The sequence below is a fragment of the Amblyomma mixtum genome, chromosome 2 (assembly GCF_055824585.1).
Source record: "Amblyomma mixtum isolate Tamu chromosome 2, ASM5582458v1, whole genome shotgun sequence".
Classification (NCBI taxonomy): domain Eukaryota; kingdom Metazoa; phylum Arthropoda; class Arachnida; order Ixodida; family Ixodidae; genus Amblyomma; species Amblyomma mixtum.
Window position 1 is genome coordinate 28,280,441 of NC_143013.1, and position 26,263 is coordinate 28,306,703.

The window sequence follows — 26,263 nt, forward strand, 5'->3', positions numbered from 1 at the left end:
CGGTGGAGGCTCCACATCAGAGGCGCGGCGGCTGACCACGTTACAACATGACGTAACAGCAGAGGAGAGATGGGCTGCCGGCTCGCGCGGTCGGCCGCGGCGGTGGATGCTCCACATCAGAGGCGCGGCGGCTGACCACGGGACAACATGACGTCACAGCAGAGGAGAGATGGGCTGCCGGCTCGCGCGGTCGGCCGCGGAGGTGGAGGCTCCACATCAGAGGCGCTGCAGCTGACCACGTGACGCTACAGCAGTGGTATAAAGCTGAGCTTGCCTCGCTCTCCGGGCACTTACGAGGCGGCCAGGTGTTGGGATGCCGCCTAGAAGCAGGGCTGATTTGAACGAGAAGCGAAAGCTTCAGCGTGCCACAGAGACCGATGAAGAGCGGGATGAACGTCAACCAAGGAAAGCCATGTATTACCAAGCCTAGCCATCAATATGCTTCGCATCTGACTAGGCTTAACCTTAGCTAAGCCTTAGCCATTTTTCCAACACCACATGCGACCGACGCCACCAAGAACAAGGAAGAATATTATTTCTCAAGAAATTTGAATAAATTGTTTCAGTTTGTTATCGCTTTGTGCCGTTTATTAACGTCCCAAAGCGACTCTGGCTATGAGGGACGGCGTAGCGCAGGGTTCGGGATATGTTCCACCACCTGGCGCTCTTTAACGTGCACTGTCATGCACAGTGTACGAGCCTCTATTATTATGCGAAGCATATTACTCGCACAACCGAGCTCTTCCTTGCTGCGCCGCGCACGGCCGCGTAGCTACCACTTGACCTTCATCGGCGCACCACGTGATATGACGTCACAACAGCTGTGAAAGCTGGGGCCTCGTGCGCTCGCTTGCGGACGCGCACCCTCCGCCGGCGGCCTAACTCCCGCTCACCGCTAGGAGATACTGACGACACGCAAAAGGCGAAGCACTCGTTGAGTCAGTTCAGCAGCGAGATGTCGACCAGGGAGAGGGCGGCTCGCCAGACCGCAAAACTATGCTTCGCATCCTAGGCTTAACCATAAGCTAAGCCAGGCCATTTTTTTTAGTTCACAGTTCATCTATGAAGGCCACCGCTGTTTAACTGCTGGCGATTAGCTTCAAGAAGAGCAAAAAAAAAACATGAAATTTCATTTATAAGCTGATAGCTTTTTAAAACAACGCGATATACGGTATATGTGTATTGTAATGACGGACACACCCTCCAGGAAGACTCTCACACAATCAGCTGGGTATTTGTCCCCGACCCGAACAATCTTCTCGTACAGTTTGTCACGATATGGTGGGCGGCTAGATGTTTGATTGGCGCCGAAGTTATAATTAATCGGGCCAACCTGCCCACCACTGCACTCTCCGTAAGTTAGGAGGGGGTGGAGCGACAAACTTCTCCACCCCGCGTGCGGAAGATGAGGTTAGACTGCTGACCGGCGATAGGGGCCACGCCTGATTAGCCGTTGACCGGAGGCATGAGGCGTAGGCAAGTTTCTTTAGAAAGCCCTTTACTCGAGCAGACAACCGCAACCAAAAGGGTACAAAACAAACCCAGCAAAACAGCGGCAATACAGAGACGCGACACGAATTACAAGCACAAAATCAGAAGCACACAAACAACTATTAACAATAAGAAGGAAAACAACAGGGCGAGAACTATACAACAAAGTTACACGATTAAAGCAATATACAAAAGAATAGGGCGAGAACAGCGACAGAACAAAGAAAAGAGTGGAGCGAGTGGTGAGAATCGGTGACTTAGCTGCGTAGTGGCAAGGTCCGGTCGCAGGGAGCGTCGGGCTGCGGAAGCGCGCGGTGCTGATGGGGGGGGGGGGGGGGGGGGGGGGGGGGGGGGGGGGGGGGGTGCGGATACGGGCGCACTTGGGCCCCGGGTTACGCGTCTTCCCCGCGTCTTTCGGGGCCGCCGTCGCCGCGCTCTACGCGTCAGACACCGCCTAGGCTCGCTTCCCGACCACTGCCCTGGCTGACCCCACACACGTCGGCACGCACCGAAATCTCTAAGCCAACTAACTCGGTCGTGATTTTCCCGCCACCGTGTTCACGTGACAAACCACAAAAAAAAACAAATAAAAGCAAACGAATCCTCTCGGCCCCGTGCACCAACGATTTACAGATGTTGAGAAGGGGGGAGAAGAAACATGAAGAAACTGAAGGGGATGCGAAGGAAAGGTATGGTCCTAACGAGGAGCGATGTTAACTTCCCAAGGTTGGGACGGGTGCTAGGGCATTCACCGGCCGCTTCCCGTCCCCCCCTCGCGAAAGCACTCGCTTCCCGGCCATAATCCTGAGGAGGGGGGCGGCGTAGTCTTGACCCCCCAGCGTCGCGAGGGGTCAACGCCCACGCGGGGGGAGGCAAAGTCATCGCCGCTGCGTCGCGACATGCCCGCATACTACCGGCGCCGTGGCCAGCCGTGGCCAATTTGGTCGGAGAAGAAAAAAGAAAGATAAGGTATGCGCGCACTTTGTGACACAGTTCGACATGCTGCCGCCTGCACTGTATATTTGCGCACAAATATATATATATATATATATATATATATATATATATATATATATATATATATTCAATGTATACAGTGCTTAGACAGCTCTATGGAAGGCAGTTCTCAAACCACATGATTAGCGAACCGCGCACCATAGCAAGCGCCGGCCGATACCTCCGCCGATACCTCCGACCAATTAATTTCTTGAAATTACGAAGCGGGAAAAATAAACTCCATCGTCTAATGCTTAAAGAGTGCCTCATGCACAGCGGGAATGCCGGAAAGTGGACACTTCGTATTTGGCTTGGTTAGTGTTGGTCTAAAACACGGATTCTGCCACGGGATCGCTCCTGCTGTGAGGTATACGGTGGCTAGATCACATGAAATTATTTCTATAGAGCATGTTTCGCTTCTTTAAGTGAATGTTTGGTGTCAGACGTGCACCGAAATTATCTAAGCATCTATTTTAAGCTTGCCCAGAGAAAAGTCGTATTGTTACGACCGTATTCATGTTTTCGGCCCGACATTAGCCAATCCAAATATGAAACCACCACTTGCCGGCATTAAAGGGACACTGAGGAGAGCACTATTAATATTTTTTTTATAGTAAAATCCGATAGTTCGGCATGTCATGGCTTTGTTGCCACTTGGCCGGCAGCGAAAGATGCATTTATTTCTAAGAAATTTGGATTCGAAGTTGAAAAAGTTTTTCCCGCCGCTCTGATTCAAACTTGGGATTCTCCTATGACGACACAGGACTAAGTGACGTGAAACATGACGGGCGCATGACGTACCGCAGACTCCGTGATTTCTGGCGGCCAGCAGTGCGGCCTAGCAGCAGCCGAAAAGAAAGCTACCGCCGGCCGCACGTTGAAGGCATCTATCGGCTATTGCGGCCGTCGCTACAGTCGCTTCGATTACGTTTGCACTGGCGTTTTGCCAGCGTTACGATGGATCTCGTTCTCGAAGTCGTCAACGAAGTTCTCGCAAATAGACCCCTTTAGCATACCGTGTACCTTGTTACCGTAGCGGAATACCGGGATCCCGCCTACCGCCGGAAAACAGGCGCTGATTGGTCCCGATGCTTCAGGAGCGCGCGTAGCTGCCGGGCACGTGGCGCCATCTGGCGACGTCAAGGACATTTGCGCATGCATTGGCTGCGCCTCAGGGATTTGTGGCTTCTCGGGTCCTAGAGTTGCGTTCTAGCAACACTGCTTTGTCCTATGACGTCATCATGCTTGTACTTGCGAGTTTGGCCTGTGGCGGCGATACCTGTATTTTGGTTCTTGCTCTTTTCTACGTTACAAGAGCTTTGTTGTCAGTATGAGTGGCGTTTTTGTAATCAGGAGCTGGTATTCTGTCGATACAAGCCAACTTCAATTTCTCCTCAGTGTCCCTTTAACGCAGTGGATAAAGCAGCGCGTCGCCATTTTTTTCTCTCGGCTATGCATACGAGTAACTCAGTGTAGGTGTGTTCGGATTGGCTGCACTGGCAGCACCAGTTCCGTGAAGTTTCGCGGTGGTGCCGCGAGTGTGCAACCCCAATTCAGGCAGGAAGCGGCTGCTTTCAAAACGAATGGTCGAGTCTGCTCACTATGGCGCCGCCGCCAAATGGCAGCCATATGCGTGCGGCCGCCCACATCAATGGTCGCCGCCAAACCGAGCTGCGAGAAGAAATTGTTACCATATAGCAGCCCCAGGAAATTGCCGCTTTCCTGGAGAGAACACACCACCAATATACAGCAGGCCGTGGCGCGCACGCACGCACGCACGCACGCACGCACGCACGCGCGCGCGCGCACGCGCACACACACACACACACACACACACACACACACACACACACACACACACACACACACACACACACCGCCGCGGTGTCAGTGGTTATGGCGCTGGCTGCTCACCCAAGACGCGGGTTCGTTCCCGGCCCGGCGGTCGAATTGCGATGGAGGCGAAATTCTAGAGGCCCCTGTTCTGTGCGATGTCAATGCACGTTAAAGATCCCCAGGTGGTCGAAATTTCCGGAGCCCTTCACTACGGCGTCCCTCATAGCCTGAGTTGCTTTGGAACGTTAAACACCCATAAACCATAAAAAAATACATACACACCCGCATAATTTATGAATATGCCCCGAAAATCTGCCATCGGGCTCTACCGCTCGGGCTTGCAACTCTGACGCCAAAACAGCACACACCTCGTCTTTTTAGAAAGAGCTGCTACCATTGGCGGTCATATCGTCTTCGACCTATACGTGGACGCCGCCATCTTGATGCACTGCAGTATGGTCCCTGGTATTTCTAGGGACTATACTCTGACTGCTGAGAATGCAAGCCAGCCAAGAACTCGTGCTGCACTAGGCGGACACTTTTGCCAAACGAATACGGAAGTGTAGCGGGCGAGCGTTGCACTGACTAAACGAATGTCAAAGTGCTGCACTTCTTCAACTGATGAAGCATGTGCAGCCGAATCGAACGGACTCTAAAAAAAAAAAAAAAAAACATCTTTTATGCCTCCGGCCAGATGCAGCCCCCTATGTTTGTAAACATTCTTAGTAGGGGCCGTATTTCGTTTTCTTGCCATGGCAAGAGGTGAGCTTGATTTTGGAGGGAGGGGCCCTAGGGCCGCCCAAATCGCTACGTGCTTCACTCAGACTGAGCATTAAAACGCGGCATGAGAAACGAAACAGGGCGCTGGTGATAATGTGCTTCCCGACTGCTGCTGCGGTGTACGCAAAGTTCTAAAATTCGAGAGTAGCCATGAAGTAGCAGAGCTCAAAGAATCCGCTTCAGAAACGTAGAGGTGCAGTTAAGGTAACATTTTTTATTAGCAGGCTTCATTCTGGCACTATAGAAATAAACTCTGGAAAGTATTTTCCCAGGCCTGATTATGTCATTGCGGCTGGATCATGTAAAAAAGAATAGAGAAGTGTACAGCTCGTAAAACTGGAGTGTTTAAGGCCTTTGTCGGTCCTGGCACTATCACTTAATAGAACAAGTTGCCAGCGGATGTCGCAGTGATTCAGTCAAACCAGGTATTTTTTTAAGTCATTATGATTACTGTAATAAAATAGTACAGTGTTCTTGTATGCAGTGTTTTGGTTATGTTTTACCACATATGCATACTGTGTTATATTACGTGCATTATGTCAGGATTCTTCTCCCTTCCCCCACCCTAATGCCTACATGCGCATAGGTACTGCGATAAACGAATATATAAAACCAGTACGGGACGCGTTTTTCGACGAGCGTGATTATGCCCCCCCCCCCCCCCCCCCCGCCCCCCATCCCCCCTTACCCAGACCTTCACCGCCTTTACCTAAAGGCGTCTGATATGAGTGCATAAAGATAGCGCATTGCGCGATGCGTTCAGTTCACCTTAAAACGGCAATGACGTGCCTTCCCTACCCTCTCCCAACCCTCCTTCTCATTCCTGTCCTCGAGAATTACCTCTTGTTCTTGCACCGGGACCCGCAATCGCAACCAAACCTACTGTCGTTATCCGCTGCGCTGCTCTCAAAATAATGCTTCCAATAGAGTGATTGGAGAGAAGGTAGAAGAAAGAGACGTGCACACTAAGCGAGGATGAGGCTGAGGAGGATGGGGAAAGTGCGGGGAAATCCCAGAGGAAGAAACAAAGCATCAGGAGCGTGTCTCGTCGCGTACAGTCGTCTCTAATGGCTCCACTTTCCAATCAGACAGTGGGCACTAGGCGGGCCTCTCGCTTTTTTGGGGTTTCGAGGTCAGACGCCCAAACGAGAGGAAGCGAGCCCAGAAAAACCGCGGCGGCGGCGGCGTCGCCGCGAATGTCGTCCGCCTCTTTTCTCTTTCGATGTATGCTTCTTTTTTCTTTCTTTCTTTGATCTCTTCTTCTTTCCTTCTCCGGCTCGGTAGTAGGAATAGCAAGAAGAGAAAAAGAAAGGCGGCAGCGACGGCGACCGGTGGCTGCGCGCGAGCGATGCAGAAAACGAGCAACGCGCGCCGCCGCCGCTCACGGAGGCTCGCTTAGAGTAGCGGCTCACTTTCCCCGTGCGGTCTTCTCCGAGCTGCGGCTACTCCAGCTGGTCGGAACGTCTTCTTTGCGGCCGTCTGAGTGGTGACGGTGACTGTGGACTAATCGGAAACGAGGCAGCCCATACGCCGACCGCTGCCGCGCCCCCTGCTGCTGGATTGCAGGTAAGCGGCGCTAACGTGCGGACGGATTCGTAAACACACACGAGTGTCTTGCAGAAGGAAGTGTATGTGGGTCATAGTGCGGAACCGCATCCAGCAAAGCGAAGTGAAGCATTTGCGAAACTTGAGTGAAGCGAAAGTGAGGTGTAAGGAACGCTCAAGCGGAGCGTACGTGAAGCGTTATATATGAAGCGCGAGGGAAACCCAAGTGAAAGTGAACAACGCACCGCATAAGGGAACTCCAAGTGAAGATCATTTGAAGCGTAATGAAAGTGTACCGTATTTTCCGGTGTATAAGACGCGGCTTTTTTTCGAAAATCTTGCTGGTGCGTCCTATACAAGGGTGCGCCTTATATGCGAATTTTTCCTCTTTTTTTTGCGAGTTCATCGATTACTCCGGTTCATGCTCAAGCTTTTTTCACCTAAAAAATATCACTACCAATAACGCGGTTGTAACACGGTTAATACTTCAATACCGGGACCGCCGTGCGCGACTTTCTAGGTGATCTTTATCATGAAACGGCGGGGATGACGACTTCCGGGATCACAAACGCGCGGCAGTTTCGGAGGCCCCAAGCAAAAGCAATGAGAAGCGCCAAAAGATGGTGACAATCGCGCTTCTCGCCATTGTCAAGACAAGCCGGCGTTGTTTTTTAGTCACCCTTTGCAACTTTTTTTGCTCCGTGTACGTAGTGCATGTTTCAGCCGAGTTGCGTCCAGAAATGGGTGAACCTTTTGATAGCGCATCTCAAGATGAAGACTTCGAAGGTTTCAAGTAGAAATAAAATGTTGTTATGGACATATGGGGAGCTGTATCGTTTTTTCTTTCTTTTTTGCTAAAACGTGGACGGGTATGGCGTGAGCGTTGCTTTTTCGATCACTTAGCGTTGCTTAAGAATTGCTCACAGGTACGGTGCATTTCGCGATAGTAGCGCAAGCGTGTTTAATTAAGCCTCACTAGCCTAACTGGTTAAACTGGGGTGCGTCTTATACACGGGTGCGTCTTATATACGAACTTTTTCAGTGACAGCTTGCATATATGGCAGGTGCGTCTTATACAAGGGTGCGTCTTATACACCGGAAAATACGGTAAGTGAAGAATCAGGGAAGCGCAGGTGAGGCGTATGTGAAGCAGAAGACAAGCGTAAGTGAAGCGCAGGGAGGTGAAGAATACCTTTGAGGGATACCCGCTGTACGTGATTGATAATGCTGCCCTGAAAGTAGAGCAAAAAAAGGTCTCTGCAGACTTTTTCCCTGAAGTAGCCGAACTTAGCACAGAAGCGAGCTTGCAAGCGTCCTATTCAGTGATCGAGGAGCAGTAGCAAACGTAAGAGCGGACCAGTATATTCGATAAGGGCGCGCTGCAGACGACGATCCAGCTGATCATTTTGCAATTTACTTGTGTCCATTGGAGAAAATCGACATATCAGACCCATGGATCTAGTTAACGCGAGATGAATGATTTTCTTTTCTCCCTAACTCGAGGCTTGAATCTTTAAGCAACGGCTCTCTCATAGCTTGTATACGCCATATAATGAGCTGCTTGCGGTTCTGTACTTTGCCTACGCATTATTCTGAGCGAACGACCTTGTATGCGGCGAGAACGAGATGTCGCGTGTGTCCTTAGGCTATTATTATCTCATCACGTGAGTGGAAATTATATGATCGGTGCTTCCCCTCCACTCTTCCTCTGTAGCTTCTAGGAAACAAACTCTCGAAGTCTCGGGCGGAACTGACAGCTTCCCATAACTAGCAACTGTTTGATCACCACATTAAAAATAAATTACATTCCACTTTTCCTTGCCTTCCTTCCTTGACCATGTAATGAGGGGACGAAGCCTTGTCCCTAACCTTGCATGTCCAGTGAAACGCCGCAGGAAATTTGGAAAACTTTCAAAGGACTGCTTGCCGGCTTTGTTTCATAGCCGTCGCATTTTCGCGTTACATGCTCGACTTTATGCAAGGACTCGAGACAGAAGCAAAGCTCAAATTAAATGTCAGAATAAAAAATAAACCCAGCTCGTTCAAACAAAACAAATGCATTCTTTATTGAAAAAATGCACCTCTTAGGTACACCTACATCACATAAAGCCTACAAGTTCATAAAGGACACTGCAAATGAACTTCATTAAAGATATATCTAGAATACCCATATTAAGGTATATTATTAGGCATATTTGGCCTTCGGACGAGGACCGGCGTATTCAGCATGGTATGGTCGAAGGCCTTACCATCTACCATTTGAGGAATACGAAGAGCAGCTCTCGGAGACAACGAGGAGATAGCCATTTTCTTTGTTTGACACTGCACCTCATTTGCAGTAGACTATGTAAACAAAAATGCAGCCATCGGTAATGAAGCACCAGTAATGGTTTGTTTATTACTTATTTAATTAAAATATAACTCCGTAAACAGCCAGTCTTCACTCTCTTCCTTCTCCTGTCGTTCCCCGTTCCCCTTCCCCGTTCCTCGGCAGGCCTCTTCCACTTTCCCCAAGATTCCTCCTCTCTCTTTCCTGGGCACTTCATGCAGCTTCTTGTAATATTACGCCACTACCTCCGGTTTTCATGCACTCTCTCCACCTTTCTGTTTTTCCCTTTTCCCCTTTCCCGCTGCGGAGTAGCAGGCCAGAGTCACGTTTAGATGGCCGATCTCTCCACATTTTCTGACATTACAATCTTCTCACTATCTCTTTTAACTGATATATAGCGAAAGATTGCATGTAGTGCTTGCCACGAGCATTACGTATTCTACGTACCGCAAAGACAATACATATACGTATATGCTTGTTTGAACGCCATTCTGCGCACGATCAGGGTATTTGAATCCTTATCTTAACCTATATACTGCATGAGGAACTGAAGATTTAGTTCTTTCGAAAATGTCAAGAACGGAGAGGCGAAGTTAGTTTATTTATTTTCTTTTGTCCTTTTTTTTATTGTGCGGGGCAAAACAAAACGTGCCCAAGATTCGCGTCTCCGTTTATTCCGATGGCACGACGGCGCCAGACAGCAACTTCCGGTCCGCCTTTTCCGCGGCCATTCATGCGCACGTACGTGGTAACCACGAACCTCGCTCGGACGCGTGACTCCCGGTAGCGGAAGTCATCGGGCTAAGGAAAGACAGATCGTGAGGGTAATGACGCAAGTAATCGAAAAAAAAAGAGAACAGAAAGAAATATAGTTGCGAACCCACCCCTAAGCACAGAAGATTATCTCGGATCATCACCACCTAAAGGATTCGCTTCCGCAAGGAAACGGCGATACGTTCTTCCTTATACACCAGACCGCGTTAACCTGGAAAGAATACAAAGAACATGGCCCCAGCTCTTCCTCTAACGCCCGATTCACTTCCGAGACGAGTTTTCGTAACTCGTTTTTTTTCCTTCTTATTGCATTGTCCCGCACAGATGTTACGTAGCCGCAAATGTCCTATTGTATGTCTTACACTATCAACTCAACTCGCTCACCGAAGCCAGAAGTGTCTTGGCCGTGGATCACCTAAAATTATTACTACATATAGCTTATTATGCTCAGTCAACAGTGATTCAGGGACATTTTGTGTTGTATGAGCTGTGTGTTAGTGCGCGCATGCGCGTTTGCGTTACTGCTTCTGACGACATTCAATACTTGCCACGGACATTCAATAAGTTGTACCTTTCCAGTACTCGCTTAAGAGGCAGAAGGTTGGTCTAACGAAAAGGCTTGAAATTAAATTGTGGGTAACGCAGCGAGCTATGGAAAGGAAAGTGATAGGTGTACCTTTAAGAGACAGGAAGAAGAGAAAAGAGTTAGTGAAATCGACAAGAAGAAACGGACATGGACAGAGTATGTAAAGCAGACAACCATTAGCGATGTTGCGTTATGGCATGGAGGAAAGAAAGAAAGAATGTAGGGGAGGTCCTGAAATCGCACTTTTTGAAGCCGGAAGTGAGGGCTCCGCCATGCCGGTCTGCCGTGTCTCAGCGCGTTTGCGCATGCGCCACGAAGGTCAAGGAGGAGCAGACGATCCTGCTTTGTGCCGTGCCGCCAGCTAGCTGAGTGATGCGCCGGCAAGGTAAACCTCTACTGCGGTCAGGAACAAAGGAATTTAGTTGTCCAGCTCTTGCGTGCCTGGGTGCCGGCCGCGCATGTCTGGAAAAGAGCCGGCTGTCACTTTCCACGCCCAAGTGTATACCTTCTGTTTTACATATCGCCTAGCCACAACGTTAGCATGGTATATTTATGCTGCCCCCGCCTTCGCGGCTATTTATGCGATCGCTGTGATTACAAACGTATTTTCACCTGTGTGTCATTTTTAAACAGGCTTACAGCGTTAAGAGAAACGACCGCATAAACCTAAAAGCGCGCCAAAAGAGAACAGCGACGTTGCGGCGCCGAGCCTAATCGGCGAAAACATTCGCAGGCATCGGGAGCAACCCTTTATGTAAAGTCTGCGTGCTAAGTGAACTAAACACGCTACATTGATGACTAACGCTGACAGAAGGCCTCCCAAACGTTGGGGCACCCACGCAACACAGCGATTTTATAAGACTACGGATTGCAAACTTGACTCAGCCACGGCTCTCGAGTCTCGATACGTCCTATGCAGATGCCGTTTGCATAACTGCGCTGAGTGGCGCCGAGGAATCCCATGCTTCCCTGCAAAAAAACACGTGACTTCCGGCACACTTTTTGTTATGCAGCTTGAACTGCTGGAGCCTCTCCCATGGTTTTTTGCCTACCATGACTTAGGGTAACGGAGTGGATTGCAGGAGAAGGTAAACGTACAGTAGCGAGCGACATAAAGTCAGTGGGTCAGATGAGATTGGGAAGAAGCCGGCATATGGCAGTTGCAAATAGCGCAGTATAGCGTTTGTTGGAGATTGATGAGAGGGGTTCTTGTCCTCCAGTGTAGGTGGCTGATCTTATGATTATGATCGTCATAATGGTTGTGGTGGGGATTATTGTGATGCAGATGATGGTGATAATAATTTAAGAAGTTTTAACTGCTGCTCTGTAACAGTCGGTTGCTTGGTGATGGGTAGAAGATTTTGAAGGGTTGAGATGGGGGGAGGCCGGAGATGGGTGGGTAGTGGGCGGAGGCCTACTGTAAAGTGGCGGCATCATACAACATCAGACGGACAGATTTTTAACGACTGACGGAAAAAATTCGCTGTGGCTTGGCTTGGTTAAAGGGGTGGAGACACCAAATTTGTGGTTCGCGCGTTCTTAGTTGCAAACGTTTCTTATGGCTCCAGGAAGCATGATACACACTCAAAGATTCATATATTCACAGTGAATAATTTATTATAGCATTTTTAGGTGAACGATTTTCGGTTTCGGTTTCGGAACGCCGAGTTGTACAGTGACGTCACAGAAGGGGAAGATCAACTGCTTCGCTTGGTCACGTGGGCCCACAAAAGTTGTGACGCACCTACTGCTGCATCGTCTGCTTTCCCACACACGTGCTGACCAGCGCATATGAAAACAAACAACTGCACGTCTAGTCCCAGCAGCTCGGATTCTGACAGATCTGATTCCAACGAGTGAGGACATCGACTTTTTTTTTGTTCGCACGCTAATATCGCCTTCGCGGGTTCGCGTGAGGATGCGAAACACTTTGCAAAATGCCAGTAAGCATCGCTGCGCCGCTCTACCCAAGCTGCGCCCACAACCGGTGTCACACTTCGCTGCCGTGCAGCAGTACCTGAGCGCTGCTTGGGATGGTGTACAAATATCACAAGAAAAGACAAGATCGCCTTGTTATCAGAACTGCCAGCTATACTCGAGCAGCGACAAAGCATGTCTGCTTATGTTGGGAGCTTTCGGCAACGGCACCGCTCGCGGGCGCTCCGGGCGACGAGCTCTGCTGCTGCCTGGCTGCCGTGGTCGTCGCTAGGCCTATAGCCTGTTTAGCAAGCGGCCGGCGCTTCGGAAGTCGCCTGCGCTATAATAAAAGGCCTACTTTTCACAAATAGCTGTAGTGTTAACAGAATCATCTCACAATAAAATAATAGTACGGTCAATCTCCTCGACGCCTTCGGCAGCGGAGCTAGCGGGCGCCAGGCGAGCCGGACCCCGACGTCGCGCCAGCGGCAGCTGCTAGGCGCGTTTGTGAGAAATTTGCTCATATCACAGTTGTTACCTCTACTAGCAGCTCAGTATTGGTCAGCGATCCTCAAAAATGGCACTTTTTTCACATTTCTTGTCCCATGGTTTATTATTTACGTCAAGAACACTCTTTAGCTCGCTTTTATGACGTCGGCAGACGGTATCCAGGCTGACCTACCGGCCGGCAGACTCGGCGTACTTCACGTCCGCACAAGAAAATACAAAACAGCCATGCCACCAGAAAGGATGCTTTCTAGATTCGAGATACGACAGCATGCATCTGTGCTAAAAGTGGATCTTTCGGCAGCGACACTGCCTGCGGCAACGCCGGCCGACGACCTGCGCGCTGGTCCCAGACTGCCCTAGTCGTCGCTAGGCCTAGCTGCTTTCGATATCGACTCCGCAGCTGAGGGAGCTTCGGGACTGGCCAGCGCTCAGAAACGTGCTCCGCTCGGCACCCCTTTACTGTGAACTCGTCCCATAATAAAAGATATGCTCGATTTCCACGACGTCTTCAGCAACAGAGCTAGCAGACGGCAGGCGAACCGCACCAGGTAGCAGCAGCACAAAACCGGCTATGGGATGAAATTTGCTTGCATCGCAGTCATCACTTCTACCAGGAACTCGGTATTTGCCAACGATCGTCACAAACGATGCATTTTTGATATTCATATATCCCAGGGTTTGCTATGAACGTGAACAAACAATACTATCGCGTTCTTCAGATGCCGGCGTTCGGCACGAAAACTGGCGCAGGCCGCCCGGCTCCAAGGAGTGCGCCCTATGTCATCATGACGCTGCCGCTCTCCGCGCTCGCATTGGCTGCCGCTTCCCGTCGTTGTTGCCGCGAGCGGCCCGCCGTTGACATCTAGCAGGCCGGACGCAGGCAACGAGCTGCAATCGGACGTTGCGACGCTGTTCGCAACGGCGCGCCGCAAACCGAGCGAGTGGCGGTTAGCAGCAAACGCGGCTCGCTGGTGCGTCGACTGCGCTCACGCGGCTGTGCCCCGCTCATCGTACGTCACTGTATTTTGGTATGACGTCACTAAAACTTTATTTTTCTACACCCCTTGTGACGTCATGGTTGATGGCGCTAGCGAATGGGTCTAGGCCGTGAGAGTGAGCATTTAGGTAATCTTTGGAACCGAATTAAAATACTTTTTAAACGTTTGTTGCGTCCAACACCTGGCAGTGACTGGCCTTGCATACTTAGGAATCCCATAGCAGGCTTTTTATAGCTTCAAAATTTGGTGTCTCCACCCCTTTAAGCCCGGTAATTGCGAAAGCAATATCCGTACCTACGCCATGGTTCAGCTGGTGGTGGTGCTTGTGGTTAGACTTGTGGCGGTGCATCTGTTATACAATCCAATCCAATCCAATGTAATCTAATGTAATCTAATCTAATATATTCTAATCCAATCCAATCCAGTTCAGTACAATCCAGTCCAGTCAGGTCGCCGTTCATGTGCACTGCCGTCGCACACGGACGGCGCGAGATCGCGAAGCAATGTTAAGCCGCTGGTGGTTGGCACAGCTACTGCTTTCTAGCGACGTGAGTCGAGCCTAATCTCTTCAGCGTAACGCCACAATCGCGCTCCTAGCGGAGAGCGCAGGAGTTAGGCGCCGGTGGTGGCACCGCCGCGGCTTGCGACGGCGCGAGTCGGTCGCCCTTCTCTTCGGCGTGATGTCACACATGACGTCACACAGAGGTCATCTAAAGGCCAATGGTGGCACCGCCGCGCCACGGCAAAGGCTGAAAGTGCAAGTAGTAAAGCTTTCGCTTTAATAGTGTAAATGCTGCAATCCCGGAGGCAACGCTTGCTGAACGTCTCTCGCATATATGCTAGAGTCGTACATCCAGAGATGCTCATATATTGATAAATCCAATGGACAGATATGGCTACGTGCACGACAAAGAAACCAAGGTTACATCATTTTGCCTGTGGTGATGCTTTATTTTTCTATTTTCCTTCCCAGGTTATGATTTGACCTAAGCGGTTGAAGGAGGCCTTTCTACCTCAGCTTTTCGGCATTCAACCATGGGTCGAGCTGTTGTGGTAAGTGCGCCTACCATTTCAGCAGCTGGAAACAGGAAACATAGTATAACTAAAGCGCCAATATCAGTAATGTCTTTGAAACAGCCCTCGCCAAACAAGCGATGGTGCCCCGTTGACTGGAACTCATGCTCAAATGCAATGGCTACACTTCACTGTCGAAAAACCTTACAACGCGAACCATACAAAAATTTCCATAACAAGATACGTAGACAACTTTTATTTATATAGGTTTTCTTTATTCACACTGTTTTATATTTATCTAAAAAGCTTTCCAGTTCACAGGTACTATTTAAAAATTGTTCCTCCCAAAAGAAAAGTTCTACTCACGTTTATGCTAACCCAGTTTTGAATCCTGAACATTTATCTTTACGTCACTGCCCCGTTTTTAAGCCACGTATCTTCCAATCGTTTTTATAACGTCTACCGCAGATTCATTCATATTACCTTCGTTATCTCTAACCCAAAGACCTAGAGATGATGACTTTGCACACTGACATGCAAGTTCAATGAGTTTAAGGTATGACAGGCCTGTGTGGACCAGAAGCTCAAGTGACGAGGTTTATACTGATTTCGGTCAGAGACTTAAAGGGACACTGAGGAGAAATTGAAGTTGGCTTGTATCGACAGAATACCAGCTCCTGATTACAAAAACGCCACTCATACTGACAACTAAGCTCTTGTAACGTAGAAAAGAGCAAGAACCAAAATGCAGGTATCGCCGCCACAGGCCAAACTCGCAAGTACAAGCATGATGACGTCATAGGACAAAGCAGTGTTGCTAGAACCAATGGTTCTAGCAACTCTAGGACCCGAGAAGCCACAAATCCCTGAGGCGCAGCCAATGCATGCGCAAATGTCCTTGACGTCGCCAGATGGCGCCACGTGCCCGGCAGCTACGCGCGCTCCTGAAGCATCGGGACCAATCAGCGCCTGGTTTCCGGCGGTAGGCGGGATCCCGGTATTCCGCTAGCGGTAACAAGGTACACGGTATGCTAAGGGGGTCTATTTGCGAGAACTTCGTTGACGACTTCGAGAACGAGATCCATCGTAACGCTGGCAAAACGCCAGTGCAAACGTAATCGAAGCGACTGTAGCGACGGCCGCAATAGCCGATAGATGCCTTCAACGTGCGGCCGGCGGTAGCTTTCTTTTCGGCTGCTGCTAGGCCGCACTGCTGGCCGCCAGAAATCACGGAGTCTGCGGTACGTCATGCGCCCGTCATGTTTCACGTCACTTAGTCCTGTGTCGTCATAGGAGAATCCCAAGTTTGAATCAGAGCGGCGGGAAAAACTTTTTCAACTTCGAATCCAAATTTCTTAGAAATAAATGCATCTTTCGCTGCCGGCCAAGTGGCAACAAAGCCATGACATGCCGAACTATCGGATTTTACTATAAAAAAAAATATCAATAGTGCTCTCCTCAGTGTCCCTTTAAGGAGCTGTCAAGACCTTGGAGAGAGGTCAAGGTGTACTCTGTCATGCATCCCTTGCAACTAATTCCTTCTGCTTGGCGCACTAATGTGCACCATTTCTGAGCATTATACTGCGCCCTCCACTGCGGATAGACTGATCGCAGTAATTGACTAGTGACGACCGTGTCCATGTCCAGCTGGCCGCAGCTTGCTGCCTGCTGGGCGTGGCCATCATTCTGCTGAGCGAGCAGCCGACCGGCGTGTCGGCCGTTCACCTGGCCTACATAGGCAACACCACCGCATGCGACATCTGCGACCAGGACGTCGACTTCTCCGGCAGGAACTTCATCTGCTGCCTGGCGCACAGCAAATGCTGCGGGTATGTGTCATGCGCGTATACACAGTCGCACATGCACGACGCCCTAAGTACTGTACATAAGTCTTAAGTATAGAAACTAGGGAGATAGATGGTTATGAAAGCCCAAATTTTGGCAAGAAAAATGTGCAGGAGGGGACGGGAGGCCTCAGTGCGCTGTATATTTCGGTATCATGACACAGGAGACAAAGACGAGTCCTCTTGTCGAAATGTTGCTCAGCGGACTGACGCTTCATTTCCTCCCCCTGTTCAAATGTGAACGACATGTAGAGGGGGATCCACTCTTATGGTGAACACGCGAGTGTGTGGTCACGCTCTTCGGAGCGGCAATGCTTCTCCTGGCCGCGCATCAGTGCGAAGAGGCAGATGACGTGAAGCGCCACCTTCAGGTTCTTTTTAGTGTGCGCCACTTTGCTTCGATGCGCGGGCGTGTCGAATTCTAGCACTGCCTACCGTGAAGCGTTGATCTCCTCAGTGCAATCTTATTGATACAGTTTGATATTGATTGATATAGGATGTGCTGGCCGGAAGAATGTTATTCAGGTGAGTCCTAGACATATGGGCAGGGAATTGGTTCTCCAGAATTCACTACCCTCAGTCATGCGATTCTGAAGCAGAGGGGAAAGGAATGGGGTGGGTGGAGCGGGCGCTCACCCGTAGTTTTGGTGTACCAATCGCATAATGCAGAGTTCGCCATTGAATGCTATGGACCATGGTGTTCTCAATTCCCGTTCCAGCGAGGTTAATACGGTATTTCTGTCTTCCCTCAGGCCCGACAGTCTGGACAGGAAAAGGCGAAGCCTGTGAGAAGGCGCCACCCAAAGCTACCGACCACATCTGCATACAAGTCTAATTTACTCCGTGGACATTACACAGCCTCGCATGCATGCAGACAGTCTTGTGGCCTGAATTCAGTCCCAGATACGATGGTAACTTAAACAAACAACAGCAACTATCCTGTTTAACTCTGTTGAACAAAGGACTATCACACAATTTCTTTTAGCAAATGCAGAAAACTATGTGCCTCATTGTTTTTGTTAAATGTTTTTGTACAGCCTTCCACGATTCGTGCATAAAAAGATGCATTCCTTTCAACGGTGCGTCGTGGTCGGTGGCTCTGTTACTTCCTTATTCGCTATTCATTATACGCATATCTGAGTTGTGCTTTCTAAGAAATGTCATCATTGCACCATTTTGTAAACGTATTCATTGATTTGGCGAAAATATCATTAATAAAGGACCTCGAACTAATTGCACGTATAATTTATGTTTTTACAGCTCCATCATTTTTGTTACAGTAGAGAAAGGGTATGTGGAAACGGTTGCAGAGACGGCGGCTAATTTGGTCGAACTAAAGTGATGTCGTGTGCCACTCATTACCCGTTTACCCTTTACAGGGAAAGCCGTTATACGTAAGCACTCGGTCACCTGACAGCCATGACCGTCAACGTCAGGTCACATGGCCTGTCACGTGAGATCACGTGTCATCTCGTTGCAAGTGTCAGGAACGTGAACGTGCGTCCGTTGCGGCAATTGCCACAACGTCCATTCTTCAGAGTTGCTGGACGAGGCTGGCGCGAATTTCCGAGCGCCGTGTACAAATCACACTTCGCTCACGAGCACATCCTCGCTCAGGCGCTCGGTAGCACAACATACTGTATAGTGGCTTAGTCGCAAAGCCGTTCGGAACGAGTTTTTGTTCCGGAACGCAAATGGCAGAGAGCTCTCATTTCCAAACCCCCTTAAGGCAGCGAAAAAATCGGTGCGTACGCGCAGTTTCCTCGCTGGCTCAACACCTACAGCTGACCTGCCTATAGTGAGCTAAGCCTAAAGCTGTACACACCGCGAATCTTAGCACACTGCGCTTCCGTCAGGGACAAGTAACCCGATGGCGATGGTCCGTGAAACCTCGACATCCTGCATGTTGCGTGATTACTGTTATCCAATGGTCGCGGAAACAGCGCGAAGTGAACATTAAATTCTAACAACCCAAGGCAGGTTTCACGGACATATCGCCCTCGCCGCGTGTTATAGCGGGACAATCTTTAGGGCCAAGCAACCCTGAGCTACCATGTGTCACGTGTTGGCGGCTTTCCCGCCAGTCTGTACCCTGCCACCAGCAATAAAGGACGTAACATATAATTGGCGACGAGGTAAAAATGGCAACTGCGCTGGGCACGATTGGGGAATTCGTTCCAACAGAGGCGACGTCTTGGCCCTTGTATTTGGAGCGCCTCGAATTTTTCTTTCAAGCAAACGACATCGACGGTAACGAGAAGAAGCGAGCAACGCTCTGCAGCGTTTGCGGCCCAGCAACGTATGCCATCGTTCGCTCCCTTTGTTCTCCGGATGCGCCGTCGGCCGTGGCCTACGATGAGATCGTCAGGCGTCTCTCAAACCACTTCTCGCCGCGACCGTCGGTGACAGTACAGCGTTTCAAGTTTGGCACACGTCAACAGCAGCCCGGTGAGTCAATTGCCGACTACATCGCAGAATTGCGACGTCTCTCGGAACACTGCGATTTCGGTGCGTCGCTCGATGACATGTTGCGCGACCGGCTAGTGTGCGGGGTGCGAAGCGAGACCCTTCAGCGTCGGTTGCTGGCGGAGCCGGAGCTTACGTTTGCTACAGCTCGGGAGAAAGCCATTGCAATGGAATCTGCGCAGCGACAGACCGAGCAAATTCGCGGCAGTGCCGCATCGTGTGAAGTTGGCAGCGTGAGCGGGCAGCGTTTCGACCCGTGTGTTGCGAAGGTCTCTGCGCCAGTGACAGCCAAGGAGGGTACCCATAAGCAGGCTGGTTCGCCTGGGAGCACAAGCGTATGTTTCCGCTGCAAGGGTGCGCATTCGCCAAGCAGTTGCCCATTCATGAATATGCAGTGCCACTTCTGCAAGCAACGAGGGCACATAGTGAGAGCATGCAGGAGGAAGGCGGCAGCTCGCGCTTCGGCTGAACCCAACTCTCAGAACAAAAAACGGGCCAGTGGAGGCCGTCACAAGAATGCTGCGTCGGACGTTTACGACGTGTTCGTGCTGTCTGGTGAAGAGCCAGCCGTGAGAGTGGAAGTGCGCGTCAACGGAAGTCCCCTAGAGATGGAGGTGGACTCTGGTGCAGTGTGTTCAGTCATCAACGACCGGACTATGCAGAAGCTGCGAATATCGAAAAGGGCGTTGCGCCCAAGTACTCTTCATCTCCGAGCTTACAATAACAAGGAACTACGAGTGTTGGGTGAACTGACCGTGAAGGTGGAATTCAAGGGGCAGGAACATCGCCTGCGATTGGTGGTGGTTAAGGGTGCTAGTATCGGACTTCTCGGTCGGGACTGGTTCAAGTCTTTGGGAATAAGTCTGAGTGGTGTTCACAGTGTGTACGAGCCGAGTCGAACTGGCAGTAGGGGAACAACAGCCTTGCTCAAGAAGTATTCTTCAGTCTTTGAGCCTGGACTTGGGACAAGTAAAGGGCCTCCTGTACGCATAGAGGTGAACCCGGCAGCTCCGCCGCGATTTCTGAAGCCACGACAAGTACCGTTTGCATTGAGACCGAAGGTGGACGAAGCACTGGACAAGTTGGTGAGCCAAGGCATTTTCCAGCCTGTGCGGCACTCGAAGTGGGCAACACCTGTCGTTCCAGTTGTCAAAAAAGATGGATCGATAAGGATCTGTGGGGACTACAAGAGCACAGTCAATCGTGTAGTGCAGTGGGAGACGTATCCCCTGCCGACACCGGAGCAGCTGTTTGCCAGGCTGGCAGGTTGCTCGAAGTTTTCAAGGCTAGACCTCGGACAGGCGTATCAACAGAAGACTGTTGATGAAGAAACAGCTGACTTGTTGACGGTTACAACACATCGGGGACTGTTCCGCGTAACCCGTCTTCAATTTGGCGTGGCAGTGGCAGTGGCTATCTTTCAGAGGTACATGGAAGAACTGTTGCATGGAATTGATGGTGTTCTTGTGTTCTTGGATGACATCTTGATCGGTGGAAAGGATGAGGTGCAGCACAATGCTCGTTTACAAGAAGTGCTCAAAAGAATTCATGAAGACGGTCTGCGACTAAAGTTTGACAAATGTCAATTTGGTGTTGAGGAAGTGTGTTACTTGGGATTCCGTGTGAACTCTGCAGGTGTGCAGCCGACAGAAGACAAGGTGCGTGCTATTCACAAGGCCCCAGAGCCGACATGCAAAAAGGAACTTCAAGCCTTTTTAGGAGCTCTGAACTTTTACAACAAGTTTCTTAAAGGAGCAGCTCATGCCTTGGAGCCACTGTACCGGCTGTTGGACAAGGGTCGCGAGTGGCGTTGGATGGAAGCTGAGGCGGAAGCATTTCGCCAGGCAAAAGATCTGCTACAGTCATCACATGTTCTGGTGCACTATGATGTCAACAAACCCCTAGTGCTGGCCTGTGACGCATCCCCGTACGGACTGGGTGCTGTGTTGAGTCATGTGTGCGAAGATGGCAGCGAGAGACCGGTTGCATATGCGTCGAGAACTATGAGTGCGGCAGAACGGAATTATGCCCAGACAGACCGAGAAGCGCTCGCCATCGGCTTTGGCATAAAGAAGTATCATCAGTTTCTATATGGGAGACATTTCAAAATTGTGACAGACCACAAACCCCTCTTAGGACTGTTGCACCATGCCAAGCCCATTCCCCAGGTGCTATCACCACGGATGCTGCGTTGGACCCTCATGTTATCGGCTTATGACTATGAAATTGAGTATCGACCAGCGGAGAAGCTTTCCAATGCTGATGCATTCAGTCGTTTACCACTGAGAGCCAGTAGGGCAGAGGAAGAGGAGCAGCGTCTTTGGGAAGTAGGGATGCTGGAAATGGCGCCGGAAGTAGCATGGAACTCTAGGAAGGTGGCAAGATTCACGTCAAGGGATAAGCTGTTGGCTAGAGTCTGCAATTGGGTGCAGCATGGGTGGCCAGAGGGTAAGCTGCCAGAAGAGTTTGCAGCGTTTGTGAGCCGCAAGCATGAACTGTCGGTGTACCAAGGTTGTTTGCTGTGGGGCAGTCGTGTGGTCATTCCAGAGCCAGCTCGACCGTATGTCATGGACATTCTTCACACAGCTCATCCAGGAATTGTCAAGATGAAGGGGCTTGCCAGAGGAGCCGTGTGGTGGCCAGGAATCGACAGAGATGTTGAGCAGAAGGTGAGAGACTGTGCACGTTGTCAGGAATCCAGGTCTGCGCCAGCAGCTGCAAAGATTCACCCTTGGGAATTCACCAAGCGTCCTTGGACAAGACTACACATCGATTTTGCTGGGCCCTTCCAAGGCAAAGTTTTCCTCATTGTGGTGGACTCTCACTCAAAGTGGTTGGAAGTGTGCCGGATGAATTCCATGTCGACAGCTACAGTTTGTGCGAAGCTTCGTTTCCTTTTTGCTACCCATGGCATTCCAGAAACTGTTGTTTCTGATAATGGCACTGCCTTTTGTTCGGAGGAGTTCAGAGACTTCATGTGCCGGAATCAAATCCGACATGTGACCGTTGCCCCATATCACCCTTCTTCGAATGGTCAAGCAGAACGCATGGTGCGCGAAACCAAGGGAGTACTCAAGCGAATGGTTGGAGGCGATATCGACACACGTCTGGCTAGGTTTTTAATGACCCAGCATATCCTGCCTCATGCTACAACAGGCAAGAGCCCGGCCGAATTGCTAATGGGCAGGAAACTTTCAACTGTGTTAGAGCGTCTGCATCCTGACCTGCAGTCCAGTGTGCAGCAGAAACAAGAGCAGGTGATGCAGCGCCGTAGCCAGGCAGTGCGACTGTTTGATGTGGGGGATCGAGTGTTTGTGCGCAACTATCTCTATGGGCCCAAGTGGTTGCCGGGCATTGTGGATGCTGTCACAGGACCAGTGTCGTACTTGGTCGTCACCAAGGACGGTCGTCGATGGAGACGTCATGTTGACCAACTCAGAAGTCGTTCTGCCAGCTACGCATTGGACAGTTTCGCTTCTGGGATGTGTGAAGAGGAGGAACCGCTGGTTGCTTCCCCAGCAGGGTGTTCCGGGCTTGGCATTCCTTCAAGCCTAGAGGACCCTGGAAGACGGGACCAAGGAGAAAGACTGGAGGAGGCTGCAGCGCCCAGTACCGAATCTGCTTCCTGTGGTGAGGACCGTGAAGCGAGTGCTTCCCTTCAAGTCCAGCGACCACAGCGCCAACGCAGCCGCCCTGCGTATCTGAAGGACTTCGTGACGTAGGGGGGAGGAGTGTTATAGCGGGACAATCTTTAGGGCCAAGCAACCCTGAGCTACCATGTGTCACGTGTTGGCGGCTTTCCCGCCAGTCTGTACCCTGCCACCAGCAATAAAGGACGTAACACCGCGAGGCCTAGCCTCGCACTCACCTTCGATGCCGAAGGCCTAGCTCGGAGGTATACATTCCTCAGTAGTCGTCGGTCGGCCATGAGTGTAACGGCTTCTAGGCGTCACTGGGGGGGGGGGGGGGGGGGGGATGAAGACGACAACAACCCACTGGTAACGGGAACGAATTCACATCCAGCACTGCCGCTTGTACGGCGAAAAGTTCTGGTGGCTTGTCCTATCGGGAACAGCAGTGTCCGCGAACTCCAAGCGTGCGAGCGCTCGCAAAAAAAAAAAAAAAAACATCGCCTGAGGCGGGATATGTAATTTTTTTTTATCGCCGTGTCCATTACTGCTAGAAGGGGTGATTGTCCGAGAGTTCCTCCAGAAATATGTTCCAACCGTTCAGCTTGATACACGAAGTAACGCTCCACGGCGGCAACGCCGGGAAGCGCGCCAGTTTTTCGACTCATCGTGTGGGCTGCTTCTCGCACCAAGCCCAAGAGCAGACGCTTCCAGAGGAGCATCCCTTGGCGCGTGAAATGGACGCGCCGTTCTTGGTCAACTAGGTGACTGGCGACGCAGCGATGCAGTTGAGCCACCGGTGGCGTGTCCTTTTCACTTCTGTCCCCGATAGTTCCAAGGAAGAGAGAACTGCGGACATTGGCGAGGCCGTGAAATTCGGACGCTTGCGCATTACTGTCGCTGACAGGGCTTTTCTACGGCAGCCTACGCTGTTAGACTTATCGATGGAAAATATCACCTGCAGATGCCAAGGCCGGGGACAGTAGCACGTCACCGTGCCGGTTTCCATAGGCAGACGGCGTGTCGTCGCGTTTCCTCGATTTCCAGCGGCCAGACTGGTTTTTGCTGTTTTCATCGTGCCTCTGGCCTGGTTAGAAAGTGGTAACAAGCCCTTTCATCTGATGCGCAAGTTTTGCCATGCAAGCGCCTGCTACAGCTTGCACGACGCTTTTCGTTCCTCTTATCTCCTCCACTTATAACAAGCGGACAGAAACCATAGGAACCATTTTCGCATCCCTTTCTGTTAATTCAAAAACCTAATTCGTACTAACTTCCGTAGAGCGAATGAAGCGCCTTCAAAGACGAAAGGGCTGAGCAGCTGGGATAGTTGAGCATTATGCATCCAAACGGCGGTACACTATACGTTTGATTTTAACGGAAGGCGCTAAGGAGCTTGTGAACTGGAAAAGCCGGCGTCGTCGTCGTCGCCACGTAGCTGCCGCGGCTCCGCCGCGTTGTTAGTGCAGGAAAAACTTTGCCCAAGCTTTCCACTTCTCGCAGAGACCTCCAGGACGCCGTGAGTGAGTGTGTCGTCATCGTTCGTCCCTGAGGAAGCACATTCTAGAGCTTCCATTGCGCACGGAGGCCTCTATAGTCGGATGCAACTTAAGTCTGCAGTGAAGCTCCGCCCACATTCAGGACCGCCGCACAGAATTCCTCCGCTGCAAAAAAGTAGTCCGTTGATAAAACTTGTTTTGTTATTTACACAACAAGCTAATCAAAAGAAAAAGAAATCGTAAGCTCTGCAATTTTGGTACCTGGCTTGTTTAATACAGTAAAACATCAAAAAGTTGATTTTATTTATTATTGTGACTGGCAAGCGGAGTACTGCAGTACGCCGCGGACCATGGCCCAGTGTTAGCAGCTGGGCCGAGTAGGAGAAGTGCGGAGTGATGCCGTGATGTGGACGGTATAAGGAGCGGGGGCTTGATTGCTCCTGACACACGTGTGTGTTGGGACTAGGGCAGAGCTTAGTCGTTTCCCAAGATTTTTCCGATTTTTTCTTCAGCGGCTCTAGACTGGTCATGCTGGTAGCTCTTCGTGCGTTCCTTATTTTCTAGCCTTATTGCTTCTGCTGAGGCCTGTGTCACGGGTTCACCGCCCTAAACGACGGCAGTTGACTCATCGCCTCGGCTGCAATGGCTAATAGCCTCGACCTTCAAGCCGGTGAGCAGAAAACGAATGTCTATTCTCAAAGCTACCGGAGACACACCTTATTCTTCTTCGACTCAGAAGACATGCAGTACGATGATGGATACACCAAGGTCATGAACCGACGCCCAAAAAAGGAAGCTCCGCATGATTTCGAGAGCGTGCGGGCATGGGCGTCCGGAAGAGGGGGCAAGGGGGGGGGGTTGCCCCCCCCCCCCCTTTGGAATTACGGATATTATTTATGCACTAGTTGCTTTTTAGTGCCAACCTACTGCCGCCCTCATCCCCGGACATCAGGTCCCGCCCCCCCTGGAAAAAGTTCTGCGGACGCCCTTGCGTGCGGGCCTGAAGTTACCTAGCATGCCGGCAACGTACCAATTACAATCATTTTCATGTTAAAGCCGCCGCGCCGGCTGAGCAGTTATGGTGCTCGGCTGCTGACCCGAAAGTCGCGGGTGCGATCCCGGCCGCGGCGGTCGCATTTCGTAAGAGGCGAAATGCTAGAGGCCTGTGTACTGCGCGATGTCAGTGCACGATAAAGGTCCCCAGATGATTGGCATTTCCGGAGTCCTCCGCTACGGCGTCCTTCACAGCCTAGTCACCATGGGACGTTAAACCGCATTTAATTTCATTACTTTAGAGGCCGCAATAAGGGAGGTTATGTACATATGGGGTGGCAAGATTAAAAATAAACATAGTTACAATAACAGGAACATAAACCATTTTCATGTTACGTGTATTGCGCGCAGGATCAGCATAGGCAGAGTGCATGATTGTGTTGCTTATTAAAGAGAAGCAGAGGTGCACGAAATCACTTTATTCGAGCATAAATTAAATGCATCCGGCGATGGCGTCGAAGTCTTGATGGATCAAGGAAAGCTTGTCTTCACAGCGATCCGATCCAAACCAAGGAAACTGAGAACGACTCGAACAGGTTTTTGTTCATAGCAAAACCTGAAAGTTGGGCCTCTCTTGCCTCTGTTGGCGCTCGTTTTGCCGTGAAGGACGGTGGTTTCATTGCTGAGAAAATTGTGGTTAAAGTTCGAAAATTTTTCCCCCCACTCTGATTCAGAACCCATGACGTATGTGATGACTTCGAGTGTCTCGGGTTCCTTTCGTTTAGTCTTGTATGTTTTGTTCGTATTTTAGTTTTTACTGTGTGCCAAAAAGTGTATTAGCGGTTGCGTTGCAGTAAACCCTCTTGTTGCGTTCTTCTCGGGACCACGGAAAAACGTACCAGCCGCATACAGCGCGTGAAAAAAAATTTTTACATATTTATCCGTCTCTTTCTTTTTTCGACTGCAAGCGTAGCATGCTTCTCTGGAATTTGTAAAGCTCTGTGGCTCTCGCGATCGTTCTGCGTGCGCAGAACGTCCCAACGCCCTGCCATGGCTCTC

At 50.6% G+C, this 26,263-nt stretch overlaps 1 protein-coding gene across 6 annotated transcripts in view; it reads left to right on the top strand.

The window, feature by feature from the left end:
• Nucleotides 1–17,853, top strand: part of LOC149358779 (uncharacterized) — a 30,045-nt gene extending 12,192 nt beyond the window's left edge. For 2 of the 6 annotated variants that reach the window (XM_089570970.1, XM_089570971.1), the window contains 3 exons: nt 14,736–14,815; nt 16,424–16,605; nt 17,373–17,853. In XM_089570970.1, coding sequence (XP_089427096.1) covers nt 14,798–14,815; nt 16,424–16,605; nt 17,373–17,409 — 237 coding nt within the window. In that variant the 5' untranslated portion in view covers nt 14,736–14,797 and the 3' untranslated portion in view covers nt 17,410–17,853. Of the gene's footprint in view, nt 1–6,387; nt 6,670–14,735; nt 14,816–16,423; nt 16,606–17,372 lie in introns of those variants that run through there. The other 4 variants (XM_089570969.1, XM_089570968.1, XM_089570966.1 and 1 more) reach the window with 4 other exon arrangements.
• Nucleotides 17,854–26,263: the final 8,410 nt, after the last annotated feature.